Raw genomic sequence first — 24973 nt, forward strand, 5'->3', positions numbered from 1 at the left:
TTAGTTTAATGTCGTTTCAATGTATTATGGTCGTTTTCTTCATAACAAGCATAAAAAAAATCGCTAATAGCATGCTAATGTCTCGGTAGCCAGCTAGCTAACTTTCCCGTTCCACCTTAAATAGTCCAGCAGTGTTGACGCCTGAAGCGCCAGAATGTAACTGCTGCACCATTTAAGGTGGAACGGGAAAATTTGAACAAGAAGCTAGCGAATATCTGACTTCAGCTTTGTATCACCAAAGAATTAGCGGTGGGTGATAATAAATAATTGTCTTATACCCCCTCTTTGAAGGCATATGATGCCCTAAATGTAAAGGTCGCTGAACTTTTCCCTCCTCTGCTACCACTGAAGACGGGCCAGGTCGCATACAGAGCTCCGCTAGTAGCCTGTTAATGAAGCAAGGTTTTGTTTTTAATTTGAGGGTTGTTCCATTTCGTAGGGGAAGATTTCAACCACTACCCCTTGTATCTCAGTTCCAAGGGGTTAGGGTGACACTCGAAAACCAGGGGTGGGGGTAAAAAGAAGAAATGGGATTGGGCCTTAGGCTGACTGACTCATGACTCGACTCAGATTGGCCCTTAACCGAGTTGTGACTTGATTCGGACTTCAGATTTAAAGTCCCAGAGAACACAGAGTAAAACATTAAAAACGTACACGTGATACTAAACTTGGGCATTATATAAACCATCCAGCAAAGCTTGAATGAAAAATAAGATAAAACATGGCTTAAAAATAGATGAGACCTATCTGAGGACTGTGTGGGCGTGGCTAATGACAAGCTTGATTGACAGCTCTCTGCTAGCCTGCTCCACCACTCATACAGAGCTAAAATCATTATCCAGCTTTTATGTGACTTTAACTGAGTGAAAAAGTCACAGACGAACAGACATGCAGATGGACGGATGGACAGACAAAGCAACACATAAATGAAAGATTGAGTGAACAATGTTGGTCTATGGACAAATGAATGAGCGGGTGACAGGCAGTTACAGACAGGTGGTCTAGCTTGCTAGCTTTATGTTATACTAGGTTAGCCGTAGCTTGCAGAGTTTCTTTGACTCAGAAACGGTTTTGTGTAGGCGGGGCAAGACACGACAGCCTTGTGATTGGTCAGAGGAACGCTTATGAAAGTGTTACCCAAGATTAAGACCACAGAGAGGAGAGAAATATTGTAAAATATATTGATCATTTATTGGTCATCGGAACATTATTCAAAGGGGATACTTAGTACATGTTTACTGTTTGCCTGCAAGAACAAGATTAACCTAACCAGAAAGAGAACACAGACTTAGGTTCCCTGGGTCTTTAAGACTTGCGGAAACAAAGACAAACAAAACAGGACGGTCAACAAAGCGCTACATACGGTAAATGCAGTATTTAAAGGAATGTGGAGAAACAATTTGCTAACGATTGCCTACCATTTAGTTTGGATAGCAAGTATTCTGGCTAGTACTAATGTGGTTGAGGTTTTCAGCTGATCTAGCGGAGGTTTTAGTAAGTTACACACCACATTGCTCTAAAACATACTAAAACTTCAGCTGGATTACCTAGCTACCTTATTCTAGCTAGCTAACACACTAGCTATACAAACAACAGACTAACCAGCCATTTTTGCCTCTTTCATTTAATAAACGCCATGTTTGCTGCATGTAGCGCTTCGTTCTCTCCTTCAGACTGAAGGTTCTCTATGATTAAACGCTCACTATTTGAAACCATGTTGATTCTGACAGGTTTTTAGTACAAATTGACTTTTGTTCAATGCAGCGCCTGCAGCTAATAATGACATTAGACTAAAATTTTCAACTAAAGACTCAAGACTCGACTCAAATGAAGTGACTTGTGAACAAATCTGGTGTATTTGCATCCACATTACCATACGTATATGAAAAATATGGCCATCAGCCTTGAAATCCCACATTGCTGCCTCCTATTGTTTGACACCGTATGACATACCGGTATCTGTAAAAATGAACAGAAGTACACAGAACAGCTAAAAACAGTATTAGCAGTGCTGAAGGCTGTGTACTTTTGTCTACCTTTAGTTTGTTGAATTCTGGGCTAAGGGAAAAACTGTAAACTCGCAGACCAATCAATCACTTTAATAGAGGAAAGGTTAACAGGGAAAGTCTACACATCGGTTACGGACGAGGGAGAAGGAGGTGATAGCGGCTGATTTGGACATTAAAATAGGGGAAGGAAATGCAGGATTTGGGTTAAATTGAAAAAGGGAGGGTCGGAGTGAGAGTGGTTTGGAATGAGGTCACAGTTTTTAAACACGCACGTGCTTCTTCAAAAACCAGTTTGGCCGCACACAGAATGCTGCGACACAAATGCGGTCCCTCAGAGTTACAACAGTCATTCACTTTAAACCTACTGGAACAGTATATTTTGTCCCGGGTTGGTGCAGGTCAGCTAATTCTGCAGAATCAGTGTCGGGGCGATGACTGGAGAAAGAGACTAAACGTCTGCAACAGCTCGGTTTCACTGCCGTGTTTATGGCAGCTGAATGGCTGGAGTTTATTGTTGTTTTGTCTTCCTTAATGTTCGGTTTTCACATCGATTTTCGGATCCGATTGGTTTTGTTATCTCAGGCCTTTTAAGGAGACATTTGGAGAACTGGCAGAGGAGAGAGTGAGAGAGAGAGAGAGAGACAGAGAGAGAGAGAAAGAGAGAGAGAAACAAAACAAAAGACACATGATCTACCTGACCTTTCTCAAGCTGGATAGAGTGTTGGCTTCGCTATGGCAACAGTGCTAAATGGCCCAGAGTAACCTTTCCCTCGCTTTCTCTCTCTTTCTCCCTCCCTCCTCCCTCTCTCCCTGTCTCTCTCTCTCTCTCTCTGCAGCCCTTGCATGTGGATGTGTAATTGCTTGCAGGCATGTGAATGTCGTGGTTGAACTTTGGCCTACTGGAGAAGTGTGGGAGTGTGGGTGGGTGTGCGGAGGTGGGGGCATCCACCAACAGCACTTGTTTTGTCTGGTGACATGGGGCAGAGGCCCTCCTGTCTGTTCTGCTGCCTCTATGCATGCTGGGATATCTAAGCTGCTGATCCACTGTTCCACTGTTAACTCTTCTAGCGCACGGTACTGTACACACAGCAGAAGGTTGTGTGTGCCTGTATATATGTGTGTGTGTGTGTGTGTGTGTGTGTGTGTCGGGGTTCTCTTAAAGGAACAGTTCAACAAAATATCTAACATCCTTAATTCTTCCCCTTGCCCCACATGTAGTCGCTTAGGCGAAACATGTCTGGTGTCTCAAGTTTGCTTCTTTAGTTTTGCTCTAGTGCTATGAGGCTAATGTAGCTAACGTAATAGAAACTTACTGCCAATTAGCATTACAGTACAAAGTGCATGCGTGCCTTAGTTTTCACACTTCTGTTGAGTTGTTAAGTAATACACTTGCTTATGTGGTTTCTGACACTGCATGACAGATTGTTATTTATAAAAACAGACAAAAGATATAGCATAAAGTAGGGGTATGAATTTGGTCTGACAAGGGACCAACACCTGGAGGCAATAACTACCACTGCAAAAGGGCTGTACTGAATTTACACACAACCTAATGCACTTTGGTTTTTGTTACACAATTTGAAAAAACACTTAAGCAAGATTTATATATAGTTTTATAAAAGCAACCTACAAATCTCGCTACAAATGTAACCATAATTTCCAGCGTGAGTGTAAATTCATCTTACCCCAGTCTGATGGGCTTGTTGTAACATTAGCTAAAAAAGTCTGGTCAATGAAGAACTGTTTTGAATATAAATGGGGATGTATGGACTGTTTTTATTGTTTGCACTGGGAGCCTTTGTCATTAGCCTGGTTAGCTCTTACTGTTATTTACATGCTTCAAAATGGTATATTACACTAAACTAAAAGGCTGATTATAGTATGAATTCGGTGACGTATACACACAACTTCATAACGGAAAAACACTTACAATAATAAAAGCTATTTTTATGGACCAAAACATTTCACATGGTGAATATTGAAAATACTTAACCTACATACAATATCTGTTACATTTCACCCTACATACCCCTACAAGAACAAGGCATATAACGTCCACACAGTTATTTCCAAAAGGAGGTAAACTCAAAGACAAAACTGTGTGGATGTCATGTATTTTTTTCCAGACTAAACTAGGTGAACAAAGTACGGCTACAATTAGAGTTATCATGCGGTCATGATGTTTAATGCTTTATATCAACATGAAAATACAAAACCAAACAATGTCATTAACAGGAAACAATATTTAATGCATTTTCAAATGCATTTTCAGTGTAAAGATTCAATTTTGTTGCCTACAACAATAGCAATTTTTGTATGTTGCTATGAATATTTTAGCAAAAATACTTTTAAAATGAAACATATGATAATAATTAAGCAGAAATAAGAAGGACTATTAATAACATATGACATATGTCAAGAAATTATCATAGTACAGTAAAAGCAATTGTGTTTGTAACATACAGGCAGGGCAGGCTAGTGCTTCTTTTTGTCAGTTGTCTTTGTCTATTTTGGCTTTAAATAGAGCTTTAAAATTTACCAGAATAATAGCAAAAATCTGGCAGCTCTACTGCAGCTGAACAAAGCAATGCATCTATAAACTGAATATTGGTTCCAGGCAGAAATATGTTCTCATACGAGGTAACTGAAGGGTCTGCTTCAGCCGGTGCTGAGAAGCTAATGCTCCATATGTGGAGGCTATTTAGTGCAGACAGACAATAATCATGTAATGTTGGTATAAATAAAACATAGTGAAGTTAGCTGTGGGGTTAGCTGCTTGTTTAAGCACGGATGCACATTATCAGAGACTTTTATAGCATGTATATCCACGCCAACAGCCAGTGTTTTAGTTTGCAATGATAGCATGATATCGCTGGTATGGGAGATGGAAAAGTCTTTCTCTTTTTTTTGACAATCATCCAGTCAGTCTGATTCCGCACCATCAGCACATAGCTAAAAAGAGCCGTGGCATCTTGAAGCCGATATTTTGACTGTCCACTTTTCTACTGCATGTCATACAGTGTTAGAAACTGCATAAGCAAGTCTGTTTGGGTTTATTCAACAACTCAACGCAGTTTCAGGCAAGCGTGTAATGATTTATGCTAACTGGTAAACATGAGCTTTTACCAATTAGCCTTGAACCTCCAGCGCAAAACAAAGGAACAAATGTATTAAACCCACTTACCATACAGGTGCCTACAGTAAATGTCGCTGTAATGCTGAAAATGATCCACCATCCAAATAATACCTGCTCTGTGGTGGTCCTGTGGGGGTCCTGACCACTGAGGAACAGGGTGAAAGGGGGCTAACAAAGTATGAGGGGAACAGATGGACTACAGTCTGTAATTGTAGAACTACAAAGTGCTCCTATATAGTTAGTGGAGCTGATAAAATAGACATTGAGTGTAGAAACAAGGAGGTGTATCTTGCTTGACTGACTACCCAGCTACATTTGCAGCAGCAAAAATCTGTTTAAATTTGCTATTGACCTAAACTATCAGTTAACATGGATATAGTTTTAAGTAAATTCATCATTATGGAAAACAGTAGCTCTGAAAGCTAAACCGTGCATGTTCTATGCCTCATTTATCCGCAAAGGAAGTGAAAGAGCCTCCTTCGCTTACACACAAAGCTGCTGCTAAAACAGCACCATACTTTAAAATCCTCGCCACATTATAATTTAAAAGCTTCCCACATTTAACATACCGAACATTGCTTAAGGACAGCAGAAGGAAAAAAAAAAAAGAGAGAAAATTCTTGGCACGGGTGAGTGAGCGTGGTTGCCGAATGCTTCTCTCCTGGAACAGACAGAAGTTCCCTCAAATGCTTTGGATGGGGAGGAAAAAAGAAAGTTTAAAAAAAAAGAGATAGTTTATCTTGTTTTCTCGTGACAACTTCTTGGCAAGGAGTGTGTTTCCCGTGCCGTCTGGCGATTGCATTAGCCGAGCGCTTCTCTTGACCCCGGCCTCCAGCCCCCAGCGCTAGATTCTGCCCCTGACTTCCAGCCAATAAATCAGACAGGATTTATTTTCCTCCCAGAATCGATTTATAATTAAACACAGAGGAAAGGAGGGAGAGGGGTGTGAAAACGCTAATGGTTTACGCCGTCCTTCTTTTTGCCAGCGTGTTGCTGGTGGCAGAACTTTGGACGCTTCCAACACAAGTCATACATCTATCTTTCACATAGCGTTTCCTCTACAGTACATTAAAATCTGGTTATAACTCACACACTTTATTAGAAACACTTACTTTCTAGATCAACCTGTGTACATTTGGAGAGACAGAGAGATGAGGTGCTCTTTCCAATGACAGATAGGGTGGCTGATATAGTACTGTGCAAAAATCAGAGACCATTTATTATATTCATTTATTTCCAGTCAAATCTGCCATTAAACACATTCTACATTTTAGTTAATGTGTCCACTCTTTGCCTTTATTAAAGCATTCATTCTTTTCAGGAGACTCACTTTCACTTTTTTCGAAGAAATCTGCAGGGATATTTTTCCACACCTACAAAGTTCAGTCTCAGAGGTTGGTTGCATTTTCTGCTTCTTAAAATCCTAAAAATTCCACTTACAAATTTACACTCATTAGTCCATAAAATCTTACTCCACATCTCAGATGTCCAGTTTCAGTGTTTTCTAGTGTTTTCAGTGTTCTCCTCAGCAATGGCTTCTTGGCAGCTACACATCCTTTCAGACCCACAGCGCTGAGTTGTCTTCTCACAATATTATTATATTCAACCTATTTTTCTACATTTTTGCATAATTCTGTTGTTGCGATGTAAAAAGTCATTTAGAGTGGTTTGATGTAAAATGATTCATTGTAGAGAAACAGCCTCAGATTTCTTTACAGTGGTGGTGATAGGAACCAGGGATCACTAAGTCTACAACAGAAATACAGCCATTTTATTTACCATCCAAAATCAGCAGTGAATCTAAACACGTGTTCTGAGTTCTTATATGTGATATTTATAAGGGTAAAATAGTGAAAAATCTTTGCCTTACAATGCCCTGCATGTACTCCTCTGTGATTAATGGATTAAAACACATGGATTAACAAGAAGTTTTAGGCCAAAACTTTATCAGAAAACTATTGTAAAACAATAGTGCCCTGCGATGGACTGGCGACCTGTCCAGGGTGTATCCTGCCTTCCGCCCAATGACAGCTGGGATAGGCTCCAGCACCCCACTGCGACCCAGAAGGAAAAGCGGTTTAGATGATGTATGTATGTATGTATTGTAAAACAATAGGCATCAGGCAGTGTATTCATCACCATTTTTGTGTAATAACTTTCTGTGAAGGAGCCTTTACAGACATTAAACTCTTCAGACGTCTGGTTCCTATCACCACCATTGAATGCTTCTGACTTGGTAAGTCTCTCTAGAACAGAGCATCACACACTAAACCACTCTGAATGACTTTACCTCTTAACCGTTTAATTATGTCGATTTTTAATTAGGTAAATTTAGGAAAATTTCCCTTTAAGTTCTGTTTATCTGATGAGGACGGTTTCAAACGTTCGAACAGTTTTGGAATCTACTATTTTTTTCATTTATTTTCCTTTTGCAAGTGAATTATCTTTTATCTAATCTTCTCAGACGTATCTTATGAAATATTACTAACTAATTAATACACATTTTGACTAGAAGTTAAATAAATCAAGGGTGGTCTCTGACTTTTGCTCAGTAGTAAACTTTAACTGTGTGTATGTGCGTGTAAATATACATGGATTAACAAGCGCTATCTATCTATCGATCTATCTATATACACAAAAACACACACATCACTATTGTTGGATGTTTTTCAGTTTTTGACAAACTTTAAAATACCTGTAGTCCTTCTCCTGTAAAGTTATCATTTTGAAGGTACGAGGTTTTGTTCCAACAGCAGCGATATATATATACATGTTTCTTTTATATATATATATATATGTTAGTATATTTTAGTATATTTTCTCTTCTCTAATCTCTGCAGAAATAGGAAGAACTGGAAGCCCCATCTAGCAGAAGCGTGTGAAGCCAAACAGAAACAATGCGCTTCCTCAAATGACCTGCTCTGCTGCTGTTAAACAAATGGAGAGAGAGGGAGAGGAAGAGATAAAGAAAGGGGGAGAAAAGGATAAACACTTGTGTTCTCCCAACAGACAGGTGGGCTAAACAGTCTGTGCGTCATCCTCCAGATAGACAGACAGATAGAGAGAGATAGAGAGATAGAGAGAAAGAGAAATGAAGGGAGAGAGAGAGATAGATATGGAGAGAGACAGACACAGAGATATAGAGAGCGAGAAGAGAAACGGAGGGAGAGAGACAGAGACAGATATGGAGAGAGAGAATGAGAGATAGAGAGCGAGAGATGGGGGTCGTCTTGGAGCGCGCAGCAGGGGCAGTGGAGCGTGTTCAGATGTGTGCTGATCACAAAAGATTTCCCTGAGTGCACCGCACAGCAGAGGCTGTCAACACAGCTGTGGTACTGAGAGCGATGGCACACATCTGAACAGAGAGAGAGAAAGAGAAAGAAAGAGAAGATGAAATGAGTCAAAATGAGAAAAGAGAAAGAAAAGGCAAGAAAGAGAGTGGAGAGTGAGAAACAGAGTTAAAAGAAAAAATGAGAGAGATTTAAAGGAAAAACGGAGGGAGAGTTAAAAGAGGAAAGGGGATAGATACGGCAAGAGAGAGGGCAAGGGAGTTAACAGAAGAAAGGGGGGGGGGAGTTAAAAGAAGAAGAGAGAGAGAGACAGACAGACAGACGTGACCTGAGATAACAGCAGCTCCTGCTGTCGGAGCATATGTGTGCATGTTGTGTGTTTGTGTCCTGAGGCTGAACAGGACAGAGTGGTTGAGAGTGTGCACTCATCCTGCTACTGATCCGCTCTGTAACCTCTAGTGACACAGCCCTGAACCATACACACTCACTCACTCACGCACACACACACGCACACACACGCACACGCGCGCACACACACACACACACACACACACACACACACACACACACACACAGTGAAAGATTACGACGGGCAGTAGTTGGCGAGGTCATGCTGCGTAAACACAACAGCCGGACCTGTCTGAGCCCTTTCCACTGCAGTGTGTATGAGTGCAGGTCAGTGTAAGTCAGTATTATTTGGTCAGCAAGTAAGAGCAGGGCAGTGCGAGGACAGTAGATCCACTTTACACACAAGCAGCTCCACCACGGGCACAATCTGCCGTCAATCCGCAGCCAAATACGTAGAGCTGTGATGATATTAGACTACATGAGGTTAAGATTCAATTCTATTTTCCATATTTTATGCATCACAAATGATGTGTTGATTCTACAGTGCTCTAATTATATGCTACACAGACTGATAAGGCTCAGAAAAATACAAATGTTTGTCACCTTTGCAACAAAGGAAGGAAGGAACAAACATTCTTAATTTTTAATGTAGGTTAACGCAGCAAGTTTTTATTCCAAATAATGCTGTACCATTTATATTCATGCATTCATCATGAAATGTTTACACAGCGTAAAGGGCAGCTGGTCTTTTCAACTTATGTAAATGAAATACAATAGAAAAAATAGGGCTGCCAAAGGATTAAAACAATCTCGCTCAGATTTGACGATAAATTTCTCCATTTGAAAAACAGTGCATTTTGTTATGGATATAGAAGTGGACAATATATACATAATCAAAACACATATTAATTTCCATTAGAGGTGGGCAATATGGTGATATTTTATCATAATCGTCCATACTTAAAGAACACTGACCAACTTCATGTTTCATTAAAAAGTGCATCTGATTTGATGTTGTTTTTCAAATGTGGCTACTGGTTCTACTTTGCCTGTTCTAGATGTTGGAACATTGCTGTGAGGACTTGACTGCATTCACCCACAAGAACATTAGTGAGGTCAGGTACTGATGTTGGATGATCAGTTCTGTATCACTCCAACTCATCCCTAAGAGTTTGGATGGAGCTCCATCTCTCCAGAGAACGCAGTTGCACTGCTCCACAGCCCAATGCTGGGGGGCTTTATACCCCTCTAACTGACAGATGGCATTGGGCATGGTGACCTTAGGCGCATGTGCTTCTGATCCAGAGCGTCCCATTCTATCGACAATGCTTGTCTATGGAGATTATACAAGCAGTGTGTGTGTAACTGAACACCTGTGCAGGTAATCAGTGCACCTTAATGTAGCTGAACTTTTAGCTGAACACAAAACAGGCAAACACATCATAGTGACCTAGATTGGAGCTGTATGTGAAGTGCTTTACGCAATGCCAAAAACTTGCCCAGAGTCCTCTGCAATCTGGGCCTTGGCGGAGAAGTGTGGGGAGAGATAAAGAGCTTGTGTGTATGTGGGTTTGTGCATGCATGTATGTGTGTGTGTGTGTGTGGGTGTGTGTGTGTGTGTGTGTGTGTGTGTGTGGCTAAGCAGCCACAGAGAAGGGACTAGAGGAAAGGGAAGTGATTGCAAAGATTAAGAAGTGAGCTCATGGGTATGAGCTGAAAATACTGGCGAAAGAGAGAGAGCGAAAGAGAGAGAGAGAGAGAGAGAGAGAGAGAGAGAGAGAGCATAGCATGACAGTCTTGGCTTGGCATCAGTTGATTAGATGACAGTTCCAGGTGGGTGTTAGAGCTTGTCTGTCCAGTTGTGGCCCAGTCGAACTCTACTGCACAATCTTATACACACACGCGCTCTCATACGCACTTATCTCAGAACACAATATAGAACCATGAACACTCAAAGAACCCTTTGCATCATGAAAGCGTTCTTCACATTGATGGAGAATGTACTGTAAATGGTACCTCCTTGAAAAGGATTCTATACAGCACCCGAACAGCGTCTTCTATTATAACAAGCTTAACATCATAACAATAGAAGAACCCTTTTTGGTGCTATATAGATATATGCTATTATATAGATAGTATATTTTTAAAAAGGGTTCTATATAGCACCATCTACAGCCCATGTGTCAAACACAAGGCCTGTGGCACAATCCTATTCGGCCCGCAAAATTATCTTAATGTTCTATTAATATTAGCCCATTTCACCACGAGCTGCACAACAGTTCCCAGCATGCATTGCAACATAATGTGTGCTCCCACCCACTCCCCAACAACGATCTATGAGACTGCACCACAAAAACAAACAAACAAGTTCAAGCGAATGGGCAGTTTAAAAAAACCTGCTGTACATTGGGAACATTTCAAGCAGTGTTACAGTTATCTGCAGCTAATGTAGTCTATTGTTTTGTATAAAACAATTTGTTTTTATTTAAAATTGTTTTTGAATCACTCATACTGTCATATGCAAATGTTTTGGCACCCCTGGTCAAATCACATCTTTTCGTTGAGTGAAAATAGGTTAACATATCATCTACAGAGGATATGTTTTTTGTCATTTTTAGTTTTCAATTTGAACTCAACAGCTGTCCTTTACATTCTGTGAAAACTTCATGATGAATGGACCAATAGAAATGCTTCAAAATTGCTTAGAATGAAATAATGCTACATTAAATAACACTAAAAGGTACATACACTTTTGCCCCCTCCTGTGAAGTTACCATTTTGGAGATACCTGTTTTTCTTTGGACAGCAAAGATATGCACATTTTAATGTACAACTGGTGTTTATCTGCTCAATTTAACATATTGGATTAAAAAAAAACAACAACATCAAATGTGGCCTGTGCAAACGTTATGGCAGCATATGTTCTATTCAAAATATGTTAAACTAAGCAAATCAATTCTGCACTAAAAGTTGCAGAAAAATACAATATTTTAGGTTTGCTCTCTAGAGAGGATGTGTAACTTATTCTTACTTAGAAAATCAACAAAACATGCCATTTGACTGAGGGTACTCAAACTTTTGCATATGACAGTATATGCCTACTGAATATCTCTGATATCAAATTCAAATTCACTTTTCCTCCAAAAACCTGCACGATAGCACACTCAGCAAAAACAACTGAGGAGTCAAATTGTTGACCTTGTGCCGTTGCTGTGTCTGAGCACTCTAGGGGCGCGTCTGGAGGAAGCTGAGCTCCATTTAGGGCCTGGTGTGTATTACACCGGGGCCATGATTCTCCTGGGGTAACTCACACTGCTGTTGCTGGATTTGGGGTGGGCCTCGGCTGATGGAAAAACAGCACCAGAAATGTATCTCCCATGACAGTGCACATTTGTTGAGAGCGGGAAGCATGCTCAGCATGCGGTCTGAATTCTCCACCACCGCACATTAGCATGCTTGATGATACTAATGGAGACTCCCTCCAGCTCGCATCCAGAACACATGCGTACTCGTACAGTAATCCAGGACTGCAGTTGCATGGAATATAAATTTAAACACGCCTACTCATACAAGGTTTTTCTTTCTCGAATAACATAAAGGATACATCACATTTTCTCTTCCGGTACCAATTCTGATATCTGAACCAGATCCTCTATAGTGGAAAGGTTTAATAGCAAACAATGTGCCGAAGAACATTTTGTATTATGGGTTGTGCTTTGGACCCCTTCCCCGAGCGGATGAATCTGATGATCGCGAGTGGCTGGAAACTGTAATCAAACAGAACTCAGTCAAAACTCAGCGATACCACAGCAATGCCCTAGAAACAACCAAGCAACCACCTGGGATACCATAGCAACAAGAGGGGTTTCGGTCATGTGATTTTTCTGTTGTGGCCGCCATATTTGGGACCGAATTTCTGGCTTCGCTGCTCCGCATGAATGTAACTAGAGGTGAAAGATAGCTAAAATTACTCCTTTAACTTTGTGAGAGAAAATAACGTTACCTCAACAAAGTCGATAAAATAGGCTGCGATTCTTATACAGTTTCCCCCTGAACACTTGGACCCACTTAAACTGACAGAAAGCTACAAATTTTGTGTTTTCTTGATATTTATATTTATCTCATACACAACTCCTCTCCCTATTCTAGAGTCTCTCAAAGCATTTAAAAGCACAGAAGCCCACCGGCTCTTCGTATCAGGGTGGGTGAAGGATCCCATGGTGTTGCATAAAGAGGAGAAAAACTCTTCGTCATCATAGGAGGAACGACATCAGCTAATTAACACAGATGCGAACAATGCTAGCCATTAGATAACTTTAGCTAATGTTACCTGCCGAGAGATGAACAGTCTTCCGCCTAACGGAGCTACAAACAGCCGGGATAACTTTACTCTTCTGTTTCGACAGATGTAATTTTGTAAGTTTGCTAGTTCAGTTTGTGCACAGTTCTCCAGCTCCACTCCGGCAACCCCTGCATTGCATAAAATGTGTTTTCCCTGGTTAAAACACCTGATATTATTAGCTAATTAATCCCTTCTTGAGCTGATTGAGGTGTGAACAGCAGAGAAAAACACTAAACTATACAGTGCAGGGGCTCCAAGCCTGAAGTTTGTGTTGTCTCTCGTTATTCTCGGCTTCTGCCGTGTCTTGCAGGTGAATCATTCACAAAGCAAAGCATATTAAATTAAATGCATCGCATTACAGTCATCTCCGGATTCGGTCCTCAAAATGTCTGCAACTACACAGTGTGACATAACGCTAAACGCGAGAATAGGTGAATTACTATTTAATTACTATACTATTACTACATTTGTGACCTTAACATCACGCCGGCCCTTCTTTTTGAGCCTGCGCACATGATGCTAACACGTAAAGGCGTATGACATGGCTAGAAAACACCCGGCAAAATCCAACCTGACAGTTCTGACTTAAATCACTATTTCAGGCTTTACAGGACAACTCAGAGACACCATATTTTGGCATATTTTAGCCTTTTTTTTCTCCTGACTCAATAATGCTAATTTCAATTTTAACAAAAAAAACTTACAACTCACAATCTTGTGGATTTTCAACGAGCAAAAATGGTTAAAATGACCATCCCCAGAAGGAACGTCTGAGGTAAGCTATTGTGGGACTTCTTTCAGCAATGTGGGAGGCAAGAGAATTGAAGTGACCATTTCGGACATGGAGGTTTGGAACTCTGCTTGCGGCCAGAGCCCTCCACCATGAACGCTGGATCCACGCTCCCAACAACCCACATCCCAGAGGACTGTGGCATGCGAGAAGATTTTTTTTTTTCTTTTCGCTCTCACCACAAATTTTCGGTAATGGTTAAAGCAGTTGTTCTCAAAGGACTGAACATAGGAATGGACTGTTGTCTGGGTATACCTGATACTCGTGCACTTAATGGAGTGTTAGGTTTGCCAGCGGATTTCGAAGAGACAGCACAGGAGATTATAATCACGACTGCAGGACTCGCGCGCGCACACACAGCTGTTTTATATAAACGCTACCATAGCACATTGCTTGGCAGGATGTCAGGTGATATTCTTAGAACATCTGACTCTGATCAGAAAAAGATCCAGTGATAGCTGAAGACTGCAAATAGAGACGTCTTGGACTTTACGCTGCAGATTCACAGACAGAGGAATGATACGGGAGGATACAAACAAACTTGATTATTTAAAAGCTTTTTTGTGTAAATAAAACAATGATAATTTGGTGGTTCACACTGGTCTAAATAAATGCTAAGCTATCCTGCACAGAAATCTAACCGAAAGGCCATTTTCCCATTGTAGTCCGGACCTAAACCAGGCTGGTTCCCATTGCCCCTGGCTGTTTGGGGGCTGGGGAAGGCGTGTCCACTCATCTGCCCAACTGATTTATTTGCCCAGGGGTGGTCTGCCCTATACAACTCTGGGGTCCTGTTGCTAAAGCATCTTATATAAGCTCTGATGGTGAATTTGACTTTCCTATACACCTAATGTGTTTGTGAGTGCTTAACTTTTAAACATTCCTCCATTTTCAGAAGTTTTATAGTTCATTTGCTTTTTTTACACTTTAAAAAAGTAAAAACACTACTTCTTCTACAGCTTTCAAGCTAAAACAATGACACTTACAGATTTAGTACAGTGTTCGTTCAGCGTTCATTCATTTTCCATAGGAATATTTCCATAGAATGCGGGTATGCTCAATATTCTGATACTGAGTTGTTCCACTCATAGTGCAAGTATGCTAGCATTATACAAGTATGTAAACAACCACATGGGCTAGCATAGTAATGGCTCAGTATCACTTAAGTAAACAACTGGGAACCATAGCAACAGCCTAGCAACACCTTAGCAACCACCTGGAATGTCATAGCAACAGCCTAGAAAGACCTTAGCAACCACCCAGAATATCATAGCAACAGTCTAGCAAGACCTTAGCAACCATCTGGGATAGCACAGCATTGGCCTGGCAACACCAAGGACACCAGAGCAATGCCCTAGAAACATCTTAGCAACCACCTGGGATACCATATACCATATCTAAAGCCTAGCAACACCCTTGCAACCAACTAACAACCACTGAGCAATGCCACAACAAGCTGGAATACCATAGCAACTTCATAGCAACATCACAACATCTACGAGGAATTACTATATATAAAACAATCAACAGTGTTCTGCAACTGCTTTAACTTTTGGATCATAAACTGTGTACAGAACTGTGCACACTTGTGATGCAACATTCTTACAGCTGTGTTTAAGCCTTGTGTATCAGTTTAGCCACTATATCTGTCGCCAATGTTTAAAGGAAGTCCCCCAGTTGATAGTATTCCGATGACGCTGCGCTGCCACCATTTTGGTAGGGAACTTTGAGTTAATTTTTCCACTTATGTACACATGTGGAATGGACTGAAAGTTTAGACTCTTCACTTTCAACCAAATTTCTCCAAGAACTTCTCCCCTTGTTTTAATGAGACTCCCTTACTTGCTTCAATGAGCTCCTAATGAGAAATAATGAATAATGTAATGTGTTAAGGCATATACAACCATGGAGGGCCCACAAGGGTTAAAGGTGAATGTGAAACCCCAAAATGTCAGCGCTCTTCCTCTGCAAAGCCTGATGCATGCAAGACTGGCTTTCTCCATTAAACCTGCAGTATCTCTTTAAACCCACAGCTGGTGATGTGGACCTCTGTTTCAGCCTCTCAACTTCGGAGACATGGCCAAAGCATGACATCATCTCTGTTCCCATCCGTTTGCATGAACGAGGATTTGTCCGCTCGTTCCTGCCTGAGACTTTCAGCACGGGCGGGCTAAGGAAGAAGCTGTGACTAGCCTGGTGTTCCGAAGGTCGGAGAGACTCTAGGGTATAATTTCTGGTTCAGTGAGATTATAGTGAATGAGGAAAGACAAATGATGGCTCAGGAAAAAAATAACACAGTGCCAGCGAACACAGCATGTAGGAGAGGGAAAACTTAAAATTAGGACCACGAAAACATTGTGGACGGCACACTACTCGTGAGCAAAAACACATTTAACCGCAGTAGGTCATAGGGCAATCAGTTATGCTGGCAAAAGTGTTTGTTCAGATAACACTACGCCTAGTGATCTTTTCTCAGGGCTGGCCGTGGTGCTCCTGAGCCTGGCCTTTACTTACAAATAACTAGGGCTGTCATGATGAATTGATAACATTCAATTAGTCTACAGTTTCCCCTTTTTCCGTATTTTCCCTTTTTCAATACCTTATACTAATGATAAAATCTCATTCTCTGCTGTTATTGTTTGCTATCCGGTGTCGACCTGAGGAGGATGGGTTCCCCTTTTAAGTCTTGGTTCCTCTCAAGGTTTCTTCCTCTTGCTCTTGTTTTTCCTTGCCACTGTCACAATTGGCTTGTTTTTGGGGGCTTTGGTCCCGGATTTTTCTGTATAGCTGTTTTGTGCCTGTTGTAAAAAGCACCATGTAAATAAACTTTGACTTGACTGATTTGACAGTACAGTGCAAAAGTCAGAGACCACCCTGCATTTATTAAATTTCCAGTCAAAATAGCCACTAAATATGTCATTTATTTTTCAGTGAAAATAGAAAATAGAAAATCTACAAAGAAATACACAGAAATCTCAACAACTAAATATAATATCAAATATTTTAGTATTTAGTCTGTCCACTCTTTGATTTTATTACAGCTTTGACTCTATTATTGATATTTTTCCACACCTCTAAAGTTCAGTCTTAGAAGTTGGTTGAATTTCCTGCTACACAATCCAAGTAATCCAAGACACATTCAGTGATGAGCTCTGGACTCTGGGGTGGCCAGTCCATTGTTCTGAAGTAATGACTTCTTGGGAGCTACACATGCTTTCACAGCCATATCACTCTGAAAGGATGGACAGATTTGATTTTTTCAGATCTGAAGCAGCTTGATTTTCTCCTCTCTCTCAAAGATGAAAGCTTTAAGTACTGTTTATCTGATGGGGACAGTTTTGGTGGTCTACAAGGTCTTGCGTGGTTGTTAGGAGTCCCATTTTCTCTATATCTTTGAATTTTATTAAACTTTTAAAAAAAATTTCACTTATTTCCCTTTAATCCTTCAGGTGTCTGGTCCCTTTCATTACTGCTGAGAACAATTCTGACTCTTTATGTTTCTCTAAAACAGAGATTTTCACATCAAACCACTCCGAATGACTTTGTTTACATTATAGCCATTAATTTATGTAGACATTCTGAAATTCTGTTGGAATTCCCCTTTGAATAAACACACTGATACAAACACATTCTGGTGGGTAGGTCAAGCACATGCACTGAAGTTACATGCACTATCAATACCAATACCTAGACTTCGATACAGACTCCTGAACAACACCTTCTTTTGAATTGCAAACTAGAAGAGGGTGTGGCCTAAACCACAAATGAGCATAAGGTGCTTGAAATGAGTATATTTACTCACCGCAGCGGATCGCAAACTAATCAAGCAACGCGGTTAATAACATGCATGTGGAATAAGTTAGATAGCCAGTCACCATCTAGACTTTGGAATAAGCACTGACAGACTGCTTAGGCAATGACATGGAATTTGGTGATACCTGGTAGTGCTGTAACTTGGTCAGTACCATAAAGTATTGAAATTTGATACCCATCCTTAAAAGCAACAGCAGTCAAATACAGTAGGCTCATTCACATTATTTACATCATAAAATTGGATTAAAAAAAACCCAAAAGACCAAGTAAATTTCCAATTGCGTGTTAGAAGCAAATATGAATTGATTCTGAACATGCACCCCTACTTGTTATGTCATAAAGCTGATGCAGAAACACTACTTCTACCCGGAGATGCTTTGTGCATCCAGGCCGCTGGCCGTTTATCGTTCCAGTGACAGAAGGGCCCCATACATCAGCCGAGTTGGACTGCAGCCCTGTTGTGGAGAGAATGGACAGGCTTGATTTGTAGCCTGACCACTGTTTGCTCTCTCAGTAGCCGGGGGAGAAGAGGAGGGGCTCACGCCGAGCATGGCACGCCCTTAATGGCAGCGCTTGCTGGGGTTGAGGCCTTAGGGGTGGGGCATGCTGGGTCTGACTGTTTATTTTCAGCACACCGAAGAACAGAAGGAACGCCCCTGCTAGGAGCAGATCTGCTTGTATTGTGAGTGTCGAAGGCTGACGGATGAAGAGGCGCTTGATTAGCCTTATGGGACAGTTTTGAGGCCCATGTGCTCTTTACTACATGCTGAATCCCAAATGCTTTTAGTGCTCCCTGTTATTCACTCTTGGATACATTAGTGAGCTGGCAATAAGAAGGTTACTCAGAATTAGGCATGTGCCAATATAAATAGGTAATATTATGGTAATTACTAAACTTTTTTTATCACAGTTTATGAAATTATTACCGTATTGTATTAAGATACATATACGTAATGTCCCGAACGCCAGTTTGCAATAGATACAATGTGTAATATTCCATGTGTGCTGAAAATAGTAGTACCAAATAAAGGTGCACCTAATTAGAATATTTCATTTTATGCAAAATGGAATTTTTCTTTTTATATTGCATACAGTAAGTTAGTTATATACAGTATGGAAACCTTAAACTGTAAATGTATATTTGCAAAAGAAGGAATGTAGTCAGTATGCAAAATTGGCTGGAAGGATGATGTTCCTTATAAGATCAGTTTAGGTTTCTTGTATTCATTTTTTTGGCTGTGTTCAAAATATCCCACTACAAACTGCCGTATTGCTCTGGCCAAATATTCCAGTACGCGGCCAGAGCTTTCTGCATAATTTACTGCATCCTAAAATGTAACGCAGTCATTTCAGGAGGACGTTAACACTGACGTAACCGCCTGGATACTTTTAATAGCCCTGAGTTCAGCCTTTCCAAAAATAAATAACGGCAAAATGAAAAAAAAAAAAACTGTCAAAATGCTGCTGCACTCAGTGCAACACTGAAGCCACACTAGTTTTCTGTGCTAGTCTTGAGGTGCTCACTTTATCTATTTAACAAAGTTAACTTACTGCGTAGATAACATGGTTTAAACAGTATCTTACTAAAGCTGGTCTTTGCCGAACAACCCGCACAGTATTGGCCTTTCAGGTCACACTGCTTATCATCCAGTTAAATTAGCTCATATTTCCAATTATGAATGTGATGGAAATAAAATGACTGAACTTTTAGCAAATGGAAAAAAACAGGTGCGTTTGGAATCCACACAGGTTTATCACACAGATCAGTCCAAAGACATTTTTCAAAGTTCATTTCTAGTTTTGGAGGCAGAAAACAACATCCTGTCCTCCTTCATAGTATGGGGTCTGTCTCATGACCAAAGTACAAAAGTGCAGGCTGAAAAGCAGCTAGCAACGGTGACTAAGCAGCAACTGGGGGCTAAGGAACAAGAGGCGGGTCTTGAGATGGTCTGATTGGCGCGTCCTCTCATGCTGGCTGGCTAGTCACACCCCTTCCCTGTAGAACGGCACATGGCTTTTGTTGTCTACTGGATACTGTACAGTATAATACTACAAGGAGTAGCATGCAGTATACAGAATATACTGATGCAGTATAAAGTATGCAGAATGCTATTTTGAACACAGCCATCAACTAAGATTGGGCTATAAACTAATTAAACACAATGTTTTGAACAGATATTTAAAAGAATATTTTTCACTGAAATTGTCATGGTAATATAAAGCAATGGTGAACTGTGTCTATTATAGCTAGGCCTTCTGTTTGGGACATAGTTTATAAAGAAAAAAACAGTGTGATAATGCTGATTTGTACTAACATCCCTCTGGGACTCTAGTAGTATGTTAGCCCTATGCTAACTGCAATTCACATTAACTTTTGTCCACATTTATATTCACATGCTCACGAACATATGAAGCTTATTTGAAGGTGGAACAGATATTGACATATGTTTTAACTTGTAGCCGTTTGGTAAAGAGCCCTGACACCGAGCTGCTGCTGTTTTCTATTTCTAACATCTGACCGAAATGTATCGGTCAGGCTACTGTTTGTACTTGCAGTCAGTGATTCGTAGACAGAAACATGTTCTGCTGTTCTTACTTGTTCTCGATAATGGTGACCTGGTTGGCTGGAATTCCCAAAACCGCACAGCTGTCAAGGAGCTCCTGTCGCCTCTGGGCACCTTGGTTGTAGAAATTTCCTAAATATAACACAAGTCATTTCCGAGTTAGATCCACCCCAGATATGCTGACTTTAATTTAGAGAGAAAATGTATGGGCCTATATATATCATCTATACTGGTATACTGATACATTGTAATATTGCTTTTCAGTTTTAGCAAGTATTTGATAGAAAATGAGTAATGTATTTATGATATATTAACAATAAAATAAGTAATAATTGTGCATTTTACTCATTACACGCAGGACCTGGTGGTTAACTGCAATATATGTAATTTGTTGGGTGCTTCAGGTTCCCTTTGGTGTCATTTTAAAGAGGAATTTCTCCGATTCCATTGAAATTTCTGCATAACTGAATCATTAAGATATAAACAAAGTCATTCATAGTAGTTTAATGTGAAGTTCTTCATTCTAGAAAAATGTAGAGTCAGAATTGTTCACAGTGGCGGTGGTAGGATCCAGACACCCTGATGTCCCAAATAATGCCTCTAATAGTTATACAACAAGCTATTACATGAAAAGGTTATAAAAGTGTTGCCTGATGCCTAAGACACTGTTTAACAATTACTTTGAGACACAGTTTTGGTCTTTAAGGTAATTTTTAAATGAAAATTACAAAAAAGGGCCACTCAGAGTGGATTGGTGTGAAATGGTTGTTTGTAGAGAAACTTACAGATTCTTTGTTTACAGTGGTGGTGATGGGAACCAGGGGTCACAATGCCTACACAACACATTTAATCCATTTTATTTACTATCCAAAACCATCAGTGAACCTACATGTGACTTTGAGCTTTTATATGCAATGGTGATTATAGTAAAACAGTCACAAATATGAAGAAATAAGTTTTCTTTTCTATTTTGCCTTGCAACACCTTGCGAGTATCGCTCCGCCAAAAATTATTTAAAGTAAATGGATCAAAATATATTCTACTCCAAAACTTTATCATAAAACAATGTGTCAGACATCAGGCAGCATATATCTAACCATTTTCACGTAAAAACTTTCTGAGGGAACTTTCAGAGACGTTAAAATCTTCAGACGTCTGGTTCCTATCACCACCACTGTGAACAATCCTGACTGTAAAACAGAGCATTTCACACCAAACCACTCTGAATGACTTTGTTTACATCTCAACCACTTTTTTTTTTTTTTAAATCGATGGAGTTCCCCTGACTTAAATATAATCTTAAGCCGTGATATATTTCGATGATATATTTGGAAAATGTGATGTTGAATTTTAGCAGTGTCGCCCAGGCCTAATAACAGAGTAAGGATTTAGACGTTGGTCTGTTGTTATGGGAACCTCAGTAGGCAGTACAGTAACGGTAGTACAGTGACTTGAAATGGAAATGCTTAGAAACGTAATGCAGTTTTTGGTGAAATTATCGAGCAGATGAAGACGTACCTGATGACAGGCATAGCAAATGAACGGACGCGTTTGACTCAACGAGTTTTAAGACTGAAGGTGCGAAAAACATGCACTCGTCGTCGGGATGCGCGGTTACAAGAAGCGCCCGAACAGCATCCACAGCGGGCGGGTTTCCTCCCTCCGAACTCTGAGAGCTCGCCGAGAGAAAGCCTGGAACTCGGTCACTGCGCAGAGGACGAAAAACGCCACTCCGTTTGAGTCGACTGTATAAAAATTTTACAGAAATAAAGTAACCAAGGCAACAAAAAGCCACACAGACCAAAACAAGCATGTCTACCGCTTCGAAAAATAATCCGGGCGGAACAACGCCCTGTTACAAAAAAGGTTCCCACTGTATTTGCATGGCGGGTTCTGAAACTGAAAGTGAAAAAAATGCGCAAATAAGCTCAGCTTATATAATCAAATAAAGGGCATTAACATCACGCACCTGCACTGAGGGGCTGGTTTGTCTCAATAAAAGAACACCTCGTGTCAAATAATAAAGATACGGAGCCCATAAGATTGCATGGTGTTTATTTATTTTTTTATTAGGCGTGGACACGAATTAATATATTGAGGAGACGATTTAAGTTTCTCACAACTCATGGCCTCAACATATTCATAATTTGTGGCTTTTATGTCTTAATTTGTGGCATCAATATATTGATTCCTGGCCTCAATATATGAACTTGTGGACTCAATATGTAATTTGTGGCCTCAATTTATTAATTTGTGGCCTCAATATTGTGATTTGTGGCCCCAAGATATTAATTTGTGGCTTCAATACAGTAATTATTGGCTTCAATACAGTAATTATTGGCCTCAATATGTTAATGTGTGGCCTCAACTTAGTAATTTATGGCCCCATTTAGTAATTTGTGGCCTCAATTTATTAATGTGTGGCCTCAGTATAGTAATTTGTAGCTTCAATGTATTAGTTGGTGGCCTCGATATATTTATTTTTGGCCCCATTTAGTAATTCGTGGCCTCAAGATATTAATTTGTGGCCTCAATGTAGTAATTTGTGGCACCATTTAGTTATTCGTGGCCTCAATATATTAATGTGTGGCCTCAGGATAGTAATTTGTGGCCTCAATATATTTATTTGTGGCCCCATTTAGTAATTCGTGGTCTCAATATAGTAATTTGTGGTCGCAATGCATTAATTGGTGGCCTCAATATAGTAACTTGTGGCCTCAATATATTAATTCGTACCCACGCCTTATTATTAATAACCACCCTGTCACCTTAGGGGTTCCATATACAGATGTTTATGTGGGGCGTTTTCCACGGAGTGCGCTTTTAATCCTCTAATGTCAGAGCTCTTAAGAAACGGGCTTGGTTAAGTCTGAATCGTGCGTGCTCGTCTATTAGCTGCGCGTTTGGGAAGGGAATACTTTAAAGGTTTGGGTGGGGAAGGTTTGTAGGAGCGATAGGGCCGCCTGTGGGGAAACTTTTCACGTCACACCGCGTTGGTCCTAGCTGGTACACACCAAACAAATTGCACTCCGACGGTCCAGGGTCGAGTAGAAAGTACGAGTGCTCGTAAAAGCGCAGAGTAGAAAGCAATTAAGGTTGGGGAGGCGTGTAAATCAGTTGCTTCGGTGTGGGGGAAAGCCTAAAGTAAATGTACAGCTCCTTTAGTTGTGTTAGTGCTGCTAGGACAAATAGTACCATAGAGGTTGATGTGCAGCAGCTCCGTGTCTGCAACACTCGCGCAGTCCGTCAGCGGCGGAACAGAAATCACGATTTATTCATATAAGTTCGCCTTTTATACGTGTCCCTGGGATTTATACAGACATGAGGTGAGTTAAATTATTTTTTTCTGATGTTTTCTGGCAAGTGGCTTTTGAGAAAAATAGGTTTGTAGCCCGGGTTTTGAACAACGTTGCCGTAGCGAACGGAGCTTATTCGCCAGCTTCTTGTTCCAATTTTCCCGTTCCACCTTAAATGGTGCAGCAGTTACGTTCCGGCCTCAGGCGCCAGAATGTAATTGCTGCAGCATTTAAGGTGGAACGGGCGAATTCGAACATGAAGCTGGCGAATAGGAAGGTAACTTCAGCCTCGTCCGTAGCGGCGGATCTACCTCTGAAGTTACGAGGCTCTGTTAGCTTAGCTGGCTAAAGATGGCGACTCGGTTTGGAAAGCAAAGGTGAAATGTGAAGCTAGCCGAGCCAGCGAGATGTGTTTCTTTGAACAGCGGTACATTTTCCAAATATTGTGCTATTGCGGCCAAACGCGGAGTTTCCAGTATCTGAAGTAACGGCTGCGTTTTGTGTCGCAGTGTGTTTGGACGCGCGTTATCCCTCAGTACACCAGCGAGCTAAACGTTAGCATTAGCTCACGGTAGAGCGCAGCTAAGCTAAGCTAGCTACTTCGCTAACGTTAGGCTGCCAAATAATGTCGCTAGCGCTAGCTGGTTAGTTGGCTTTCGGTCTTGGTAAGTCTGGGCTAGATAGCTAGCAGGTTGCAGAAGGGGAATTACGGCGTTTAACCCTCCATGCGCGCCTGTAAACGGGCTAGAATAATTTCTCCTCTCCGTTTTTCTTCTCTGCATGGCGAAGGTTCAGTCAGTGTCATCGTTTGTAACAACTTTAAGGCTCTGCGTCGAGAGAGAACGGGTTCGAAACAGGCAAGTTCGACCTTCCTTATTGCTCTTGGTTCTAGCTAAACGTGTTTTGTAGGCTTGTTTGTTGATGCAGCAAGTAGATGTGCCACTGAGAGCCCTAACCAAGCGAGCTTCTCTCATGTTGGTAATAGTTGTGCTTAAAAGTGAATTCCACCTATTTTTCAAAATGTCTGCATTAATTCAGTGGTTGAGATGCAAACAGTCATTCAAGGCGGTTTGATGTGAAACGGTTCATTGTAGAGAGACATAAGACTCAGATTTTCTTACAGTGGTGGTGATGGGAACCAGGGGTCACCATGGCCACAACACTAATATGGCCATTTTATTTACGGCCCAAAACCACCAGTGAACCTACACGTGTCTTCTGAGTTTAATATGTAACGTTGATGATAGTAAACTCGTGGTAAGTGTGGGAAAAATTGGTTTTCTTTCGGGACTGTTTTGCCCTAGAACACCCGTCATGTATCCCTCCACCATGAATAGATTAGGATAAATTAATTTAAATACGTGTTGGGCCAAAACTTTATCCCT

At 40.7% G+C, this 24973-nt stretch overlaps 2 protein-coding genes across 6 annotated transcripts in view; one reads left to right on the plus strand and one right to left on the minus strand.

The window, feature by feature from the left end:
• The window catches only part of pigl (phosphatidylinositol glycan anchor biosynthesis, class L), a 53947-nt gene extending 31777 nt beyond the window's left edge, over window positions 1-22170 (minus strand). The window contains exons 1-2 of the mRNA XM_036580554.1: window positions 21811-22170; window positions 20325-20424 (exon numbers count right to left, since the gene is read on the minus strand). Of these exons, the coding sequence (XP_036436447.1) occupies window positions 20325-20424; window positions 21811-22105 (395 nt within the window). The 5' untranslated portion in view covers window positions 22106-22170. The remainder of the gene's footprint in view (window positions 1-20324; window positions 20425-21810) is intronic.
• A 1056-nt stretch (window positions 22171-23226) lies between these two features.
• Window positions 23227-24973, plus strand: part of ncor1 (nuclear receptor corepressor 1) — a 109691-nt gene continuing 107944 nt past the window's right edge. For 4 of the 5 annotated variants that reach the window (XM_036580556.1, XM_036580560.1, XM_036580563.1 and 1 more), the window contains exon 1: window positions 23228-23618. The gene's annotated coding sequence lies outside the window, so the exon portion shown is untranslated. Of the gene's footprint in view, window positions 23619-24973 lie in introns of all 5 variants that reach the window. The other variant, XM_036580557.1, reaches the window with a different exon arrangement.

This window comes from Colossoma macropomum, unplaced genomic scaffold (genome assembly GCF_904425465.1).
Source record: "Colossoma macropomum unplaced genomic scaffold, Colossoma_macropomum, whole genome shotgun sequence".
Taxonomy (NCBI): Eukaryota; Metazoa; Chordata; class Actinopteri; order Characiformes; family Serrasalmidae; genus Colossoma; species Colossoma macropomum.